Source organism: Aegilops tauschii, chromosome 3 (assembly GCF_002575655.3).
Source record: "Aegilops tauschii subsp. strangulata cultivar AL8/78 chromosome 3, Aet v6.0, whole genome shotgun sequence".
NCBI classification, from domain to species: Eukaryota; Viridiplantae; Streptophyta; class Magnoliopsida; order Poales; family Poaceae; genus Aegilops; species Aegilops tauschii.
This window is the reverse complement of record NC_053037.3, coordinates 3614571-3623554: the sequence shown is the minus strand read 5'-3', so window position 1 is coordinate 3623554 and position 8984 is coordinate 3614571. Positions and strand designations below refer to the sequence as shown.

Genomic DNA, 8984 nt, shown 5'->3' with positions numbered 1-8984 from the left:
CTCGATTTGGTAGATTTGGTAAGTATGGATGTGTTATGTACAGTTGTGTGTGTTATTTTGGCAATTGATTTCGTAGATTTGGTATATATGGCTATGCATGTTTTGCTAAGTGTCAGTTACCGATTAAAAGTGGGAGAGGATCCGGCTAGCTCGATTTCTCTGTGATCTGTTGAATCAAGCCGTCGTCTCAATGATGCTTTTCATTGACAATAAATCCGCCATCCCGCTCTGCAGCAATCTAGTGCTCCATGACCGCAACAAACACATCGACTTACGCTATCACTTCATCCCTGAGACTGACTGCGTTGAGAAGGGCATGATGGTCGTGGAGTTCATCGGAATCAACGTAGTAGAAGGGGGACATTCCGACAAAGCCGCTTGGTCGTGTTCGCTTCCAGGAACTGCGTGACAAGGTGGGCATCATTGATGCCAAGGTCCTCCCACAGGTTTGAGGGGGAGAGTTGTGGATTGTTAGCTCCAAGATCGAAAAACGCAGGAGATAGACGAAGAACAAAAGAAACAGATCGAAACAGAGAAGGTTTGGTACTGCCAACGTGCAGTTTTTTCTGGGTCTTTATTTCACATTATATAGGGCTCAAGGAGCCGACCTCACGACCAACTCGGCCTACTATTCGTGCCCAACACGTCGTGACCCTGATCACAAACCGACCAGGTTTAAAACACACTTTATCTCTAAGAGTTTGACCCTAAAACGACTTCAAACGAGACCTGAACTTTTCCTATCTTTTACAGACTCGGGCACCTATCAGAACATGTGTTTACAGAGAACAGAAAACTCACATGGATTTAGACCCTGCCTTGGCGCACATGCAAATATAGTTTGCCATGACAGCGTTTCTAGGCAAACCCGAAAACCGCCGCCACGGCAGCCGTTTTCGCTGCCATGACAACCCTTTTATCGGTTTTGTTTTTTTCGATGTTGTTAGGTGGTTTTAGTTAGGCCAGGAGGACGTGGTCTATGCACCACGAATGCGAGAGCAAGTCAAGCTTCGCCGGCAATCCCCTTGGGCGGCGGCGAGGGAAGGGGGGAGGTGGAGGGAAGGGCGGGAGGGCGGTTAGGATCTCTCCCCCCGAGTCGGCAAGGAGACGACGCGTGGGCTCGGGCCTTTTCTGAATCCATGATTCAGAGCTAGCTACCACACGAGCGCCAAGATAGCTGCATCAGAAGAGAAGAAAACAACAGCGGTACCCATCACCCGGAGCTACAAAAAGCAGTGGCGTCACACCTACCTATTCACACACCTCAAAATCACACCAACCATCGATCAGACCTCAAAGTCATATTATCCTACTACTAGGGGCTGGTGTGTACCCATCAAACCTCGCAATCTTTAATACTGTCCCAGGGGCTGGGCTGGTGTGTGCCATCGTCTTCAGACAAGAAACAAGATATATATATTTAACTGAAGTGAAAGAGCTTTCATATGAATTCCGTAGATTCATAGGACCCAAGACACGAGAGCACACCAATTTTGCCACCTACTGCTGCATGGTTCTAAAATTTAAAAAAAGAGCACACGATTTGCATGCATGGATTACTCGTCTAGATAGTCTAGACCCGCAGTCCGTAGGCTCTGGAAGAATCGAAGCTGCCGCCTACAAGATGATTGTTCGTTCGTCGTCTTTCTTCTTCTTTCTTTCTTGAGTATTCTGCACGTAGTACGTGATCATGACACCCTGATGACCTCACCATGATAACTCCATTATTGCCGCCGATTCTCTCCACTCATGTCGCATCCCCACCACCAACGGAGAACAGATACGACGACACGGACCTCCTCCGCTCTATCTATATACCACGCCCACGCCCACATCCCCAGATCGACACACGAGTCCAACCAAACCGTCACCGACGACACACGAGTCCAACCCCAACCACACCAGAGCAACAGAGATGGATGAGGCGAACGGCGGCGTGCTCTGCCGCGGCGGCGGCACGGCCGAGGCGGAGGCGGAGGCTGGCCGCCCCCCGCACGTCGCGATGCTGGTGACGCCCGGGATGGGCCACCTGATCCCGCTGGCGGAGCTGGCCAAGCGCCTCGCCGCGCGGCACGGCGCCACGGCCACGCTCATCACCTTCGCCTCCACCGCCTCCGCCACGCAGCGGGCCTTCCTCGCCTCCCTCCCGCCGGCCATCACCTCCCTGTCTCTCCCTCCCGTCGACCTCTCCGACCTGCCTCCCTCCGCCGCCATCGAGACGCTCATGTCCGAGGAGTGCGCCCGCGCAGTCCCCGCGCTCACGGCCATCCTCTCAGGACTGAAGAACACGACGCGGCTCGTGGCGTTCGTCGCCGACCTCTTCGGGGCCGACTCCTTCGACGCCGCGGCGGCCGCCGGCGTGGCGAGGCGGTGCCTGTTTTTTCCCACGAATCTCCACGTGCTCACGCTCATCCTCCACCTCCCGGAGCTGGACGCCTCCGTGCCCGGCGAGTTCCGGGACCTCGCCGAGCCCGTCAGGCTGCCCGGCTGCGTGCCCATACCGGGGCCCGACATCCTCTCGCCGCTCCAGGACAAGTCCGACCCCTGCTACCGCTGGATGGTGCACCACGGCCGGCGCTACCGCGACGCCGAGGCCATCCTCGTCAACTCCTTCGACGCCGTCGAGCCGGACGTCGCGCGGGCCCTCCGCGCCCCGGAGCCCGGCCGCCCGCCGGTGTACGCCATCGGCCCGCTCATAAAGACCGACGCCGCCGACGTCGACACTGACGCGCCGCGTGAGGCGTGCCTTGAGTGGCTGGACCGGCAGCCGCCCAGGTCGGTCATCTTCGTCTCTTTCGGCTCCGGCGGCTCGCTTCCGGCGGAGCAGATGCGGGAGCTGGCGCTGGGGCTGGAGCTGAGCGGGCAGCGGTTCCTGTGGGTGGTGCGGAGCCCGAGCGACGAGGGCGCGGTGAACGCCAACTACTACGACGCGGAGAGCAAGAGGGACCCCCTGCCCTACCTCCCACAGGGGTTCGTGGAGAGGACCAAGGAGGTGGGCCTCCTCGTTCCCTCGTGGGCCCCGCAGATAAAGGTGCTGGCCCACGAGGCCACGGGGGGCTTCCTGGTGCACTGCGGGTGGAACTCGGTGCTGGAGAGCCTGGCGCACGGTGTGCCGATGGTCGCCTGGCCCCTCTTCGCCGAGCAGCGGCAGAACGCCGTGGTGCTGAGCGAGGGGGTCGGCGCCGCGATACGGGTGCCGGACACGAAGAGGAGGGAGGAGATCGCCGCGGCGGTGAGGGAGGTGATGGCGGGTGAGGGCAAGGGCGCCGAGGTGCGGGCCAAGGTGGCGGAGCTGCAGAAGGCGGCGGCGGAGGGCCTCCGCGAGGGCGGCGCCGCCACGACGGCGCTGGATGAGGTGGTGCGTAAATGGACAGGTGGTGGGGACGACTAGGTGTCGACACACCCTGCCATCATCAATGGACCCGGCTCCTCCAATATGCTTGTACGGCTTGTTGGTTTCTTTTCGTGCTTTTCATCGCCATCATTGTAGGCTGTAGCTATTTAAGCGCCCAAATTATTGTTAGACAGGGCAGGTCTCACGCATGAGAGAGAAAAATATATTCTTATTTTAGATTTGTAATTGAAGGAATACACATTGATATATAAACGAAATCAAAACTCTTTTATTTTTTGAGAAAAGAAAACATACAAATTCAATCGGCGTCACCAAGAAATCGTACAAATTGACTTGGCGAATGTCTCTAGAAGGTTTCGGTGATGGTGCTACGTCGCCATCAGCAGCAGGAGGTTCTTGGACGAAACGGCCAGCCGCAAGAGGCTGCCAAGAAAACGGCCAAGGTACAGGAAAGAAAGACAGCACGTGGGCCCTCTGCAGCCTATGGTTACCATGTGGGTGTGTTTGCCCGTGGATGTGCGCGCGTGTGTCGTCAGATGAATGGAAGGAGACTCCGTGCACGACTGAAAAAGTGCTCGCCTCAACATTCACTTTTTTTTACAAAAAGAATTTATCAATATCACAAAGATATCAATTACATCCAATCTCTGCGACATTCATCTCTTACTTCCTTGTTTTGTATATACTAACAAATTGTCCATGTGTTGCCACGGAGGCAATCATATTTTGATGACACAATATCAATTATACAAGTGTGTTGGTGGAGATATCGCGATTGTCTTTTTATTGCCCGTACCACATCGACGTCATTGGGTAGAAACGTGTGGCAGAACGTTAAGATGATGAAAAGGAAGGGAGGGGTTTTAAGAGGAGTCCACATATATAGATGATACTTTTCCTAAATTAAGGTGATACTCGCTTGAGGTATTTAACCGCACTAGGCATGCTATAGTTAAGGGCGCTTATAGGCGCCGGCGCACCGGCCGAACCGTTCGGCCGGTCGAGCCCCAGCCGCCCGATACCACGATTAAAAGCCGTCAGATCTGCCTCCTCTTGCTTCGTCCTCCTCCTGGTTGTTCCCCTCCAATCAAAATTGCACGGCCCACAACGACGTCCAACGCCCCGCCATCCCCCCGCGGCGCCCTCGTCCCCGGCTCCACCCATGCAACAGCTGCGCTCTCCTCTCGCTCGAGCCCCCGCTACCACCACTCGTCGGCGGTGCTCAAAGCCTCGCCGGGGCCGCTCGTAGCCTCGCCGACGCCGCCGCTCGTAGCCTCGCTGCTGTAACACCCTGAGAATCATGCTACAGTAACTCCCTGTGATTAAGCTAATCATGTTACTAAACAGGGCTTGATCACATTTGAATCACCTTCCTTTCAAACTCTTAGTTCAAACTTCAAATATAATTAAAGTGAAAAATAAAAGTTTTCAAAAACGCAAACAAAAATGTTCAGTGGGTGCCAAACATTACACTGGTAATTATGATGGAGAAAACACATTTTTATAAAATGCCTAAATGCTTTAAATGAAATAAAACAGAAAAGGGAATAAGCAAATAAAAAGAAAACAGAAAACAGAAACAGTCAGAGAAAAAAAAAAAGAGCAGGCCTTCCCCCCCACTGACCCACGGCCCAAACCCCCGAACCCCCCCCCCCCGGCCCAAACTGGGCCGCACCCCCGCGCCCCCGGCCCAGCCCACCTCCTCCCTCGCCCCTTCCCTGTTCCCCCGACCGGGTCGGAACAGGGGCGCGCTGCCGCCGCACCCCCTCGCCGGCGGTGAACCCCGCGAGAGGATAAGGGCGCCAGCGGCCCCCGCTCCCTCGGGCCTCTTCCACTCACCCCGCTCACTCCCTCGGCCTCTGCGCCTCTCCCCCGGATCCGCGCCGCTCTCCTCTTCCCCACGCCCGACGCGCTCGCCGCCGTTCCCGTCGTTCACGCGGCCACCGTGCCCCACTCGCCACCTCGCCGTGTCGTACGACGTCGCCGCCCTCGACTACACCCCCTCCGCCTCTCCGTCGAAGCTCGAAGCCACTACAACGACCTCCCCGAGCTCGCCTTCATCTTCGGACGCCGGCGACCCCCTTCTTCCCCGTCGACGACCTGCTGCTACTAAGCCACCCACGGGCCTTTCTTGCGCCGCGCGGTGAGCTCCTCTACCTCCTCCCCCTCTCCGCTAGCTCGCCCGCGCTCCCTAGCTTCTTCCCCACGCGCGCCCGAACGCCGCGCCGCGGAGCTCGCCGCCGGCGGGTCTCCGGTGACCAAATGGTCACGGGGTCAAGCCCGTTGCACTCCTCGCCGTTTGTAGATGCCCCCCAGCCCCTCCGCTTTCTCGATAGCTCGCCGTAGCTATGTTTCCGTCGAGCACCCGTAGCTCCTCGCCGCCGGCGAGCTCGTAGCGGCCGACCCCGTCCGTTCCAGCCCCTCCGACCACCGCCGTTGGACGCGCGACGTCGAGCCGCGTCGAACGCGCCCAGCCCCGCCCCCGCAAACCCACTGTGGGTGAAACCCGCGCCCCTCCCGCGCGCGCCGCCGTGCGTTCTGGTCGCCGGCGTTGCTCCGGCGCCGGCCGCCGACGTGGCACACCTGGGGCCACCCCTGGGTCACTGCCAGTGGCCCCCACGGGCCCCAGTTGACTGGGTTGACCCAGTCAACTGCTGACTGGGCAGGCCCAGTCACTGACATGCGGGCCCCGCCGCAAAAATTAAAAAAAAGAAAAGAAAAAGAAAATGTTTTATAAATAAAAATAATTAGTTTAAATAATCTCTCTATGACAGGTGGGCCCAGTAGTTAATTAACTAAAAGTTAATTAGTTTAATCCTCTGTTAACCCACTGTCTATGACAGGTGGGTCCCCCGTGTCAGTTTGACCAGTCAACCCGGACTGTTGACCGCAGATGTCACTCATACGTCATGCTGACGTCATATCCCTTTTTCTGTTAATTAAATAATTCCAGAAATTCAAATAAACTTTGAAAATTCATATCTTTTAAACCGTAACTCGGATGAAAATGTTTTCTATATGAAAGTTGCTCAGATCGACGAGACGAATCCGAATACGTGGTCCGTTCGTCCACCACACCTCCCTAACCTATCGAACTAGCAACTTTCCCCCTCCGGACCGACTGTCCGAAAACGCGAAACATCGGGAATACCTCCCGGGTGTTCCCCCCCTTCACCGGTACCACCTACTGTCGCGTTAGGACACCCCTAGCACCGCTCATTGTCATGTCACGCATCGTCATGCTTATGTTTGCATTGTATTTACTGTTTCTTCCCCCTCTTCTCTCCGGTAGACTACGAGACCGACACTGCTGCTGCCCAGTTCGACTACGGAGTCGACGACCCCTCCTACTTGCCAGAGCAACCAGGCAAGCCCCCCCCTTGATCACCAGATATCGCCTACTCTCCTCTATACTGCTTGCATTAGAGTAGTGTAGCATGTTACTGCTTTTCGATATCCTATTCTGATGCATAGCCTATCCTTGCTACTACTGTTGATACCTTTACCTGCAATCCTACATGCTTAGTATAGGATGCTAGATTTCCATCAGTGGCCCTACATTCTTGTCCGTCTGCTGTGCTATACTATCGGGCCGTGATCACCTGGGCGGTGATCACGGGTATATACTTATATACTATATACATGACACATGTGATGATTAAAGTCGGGTCGGCTCGTAGGAGTACCCGCAAGTGGATCTTTGTGGCGGAGCGACAGGGCAGGTTGAGACCGCCTAGGTGAGAGGTGGGCCTGGCCCTGGTCGGCGTTCGCGGATACTTAACACGCTTAACGAGATCTTGGTATTTGATCTGAGTCTGGCCATTTGGTCTATACGCACTAACCATCTACGTGGGAGTAGTTATGGGTATCCCGACGTCGTGGTATCAGCCGAAGCTCTTTTGACGTCAGCGACTGAGTGGCGCGCGCCGTGTTGGACCGCTTTGACGTAACCGCCGTGATCGTGTGGGTTGCTAGGTCTGCTCGCGGCCGCGTTCGCAACGTGCAGGTGTGCATAGGGCGATGGGCCCAGACCCCTGCGCGCATAGGTTTAGACCGGCGTGCTGACCTCTCTGTTGAGCCTAGGTGGGGCTGCGACGTGTTGATCTTACGAGGCCGGGCATGACCCAGAAAAGTGTGTCCGGCCAAATGGGATCGAGCGTGTTGGGTTATGTGGTGCACCCCTGCAGGGAAGTTTATCTATTCGAATAGCCGTGTCCCTCGGTAAAAGGACGACCCGGAGTTGTACCTTGAGCTTATGACAACTAGAACTGGATACTGAATAAAATACACCCTTCCAAGTGCCAGATACATCCCGGTGATCGCTCTCTAACAGGGCGACGAGGAGGAGATTGCCGGGTAGGATTATGCTATGCGATGCTACTTGGAGGACTTCAATCTACTCTCTTCTTTATGCTGCAAGATGGAGATGTCCAGAAGCGTAGTCTTCGACAAGACTAGCTATCCCCCTCTTATTCCGGCATTCTGCAGTTCAGTCCACTGATATGCCTCTTTACACATATACCCATGCATATGTAGTGTAGCTCCTTGCTTGCGAGTACTTTGGATGAGTACTCACGGTTGCTTTTCTCCCTCTTTTCCCCTTTCTATACCGGATTGTCGCAACCAGATGTTGGAGTTCAGGAGCCAGACGCCACCGTCGACGACGACACCTACGACACTGGAGGAGCCTACTACTACGTGCAGGCCGCTGACGACGACCAGGAGTAGTTAGGAGGTCCCAGGCAGGAGGCCTTGCCTTTTCGATCGTTGCTACTTTTGTGCTAGCCTTCTTAAGGCAAACTTGTTTAACTTATGTCTGTACTCAGATATTGTTGCTTCCGCTGACTCGTCTATGATCGAGCACTTGTATTCGAGCCCTCGAGGCCCCTGGCTTGTATTATGATGCTTGTATGACTTATTTATGTTGTAGAGTTGTGTTGTGATATCTTCCCGTGAGTCCCTGATCTTGGTCGTACACATTGCGTGCATGATTAGTGTACGGTCAAATCGGGGGCGTCACAAGTTGGTATCAGAGCCGACTGCCTGTAGGAACCCCCCTTCCACACTCCTTGGCCGAAGTCGAGTTTAGACATTACAAAACATTTTACTAACATGGCTGTGTGTCTTACGGGCCCACATCGCCATTGGGTGGTACTAGGATCTTTTTACTCCTCGACCTTTACTCTGGGACTCTGAACTCTCCTCTACTCGGGTTAAACGAATTTACTAACTCTAACACTAGGTTCCCGTGACCGCGTTCACCCCAAAGATGGATAAGCCATAGATGTTTCTCAGAATAGTATTTTGAACAATTCACACACTGTCATTTGACTCCTTTGAAACGTCTTTGCTTTCAGATGGAACCCACGAGGCAGGTTGTTCGCCACACGATGGCCATTGGTGCCTCGGGATCACCTGCGGTGCTAGCTGAGATGATGACCTATCTGGGTTATCGCTGGCACCCTGAGTACACCGTCTACGAGGAGTACCAGGACTTTAACCAGGAGCAGTACCGTGCCATCGTCCACCTCTACTCTCGGGAGTACGACTCCACTACTGTGCTGCACACCGCACATGGTGTTGGTGTGACCATCGATATGGCTGTCCACGATGCAGCCTATGCTACTCT

General features: G+C 55.1%; 1 protein-coding gene across 1 annotated transcript; it reads left to right on the top strand.

Annotated features, from left to right (window-relative positions):
- Positions 1–1460: 1460 nt before the first annotated feature.
- LOC109738701 (UDP-glycosyltransferase 72B3) lies at positions 1461–3618 on the top strand. The gene has a single exon (XM_020297789.4). It carries the CDS (start codon positions 1916–1918, stop codon positions 3389–3391), a length of 1476 nt encoding a protein of 491 aa, XP_020153378.1. The 5' UTR covers positions 1461–1915; the 3' UTR covers positions 3392–3618.
- Positions 3619–8984: the final 5366 nt, after the last annotated feature.

What these genes read in the sequence shown, in the direction of transcription:
- LOC109738701 (XM_020297789.4), top strand. Translation starts at nt 1,916, where the DNA reads ATGGATGAGGCGAACGGCGGCGTGCTCTGCCGCGGCGGCGGCACGGCC.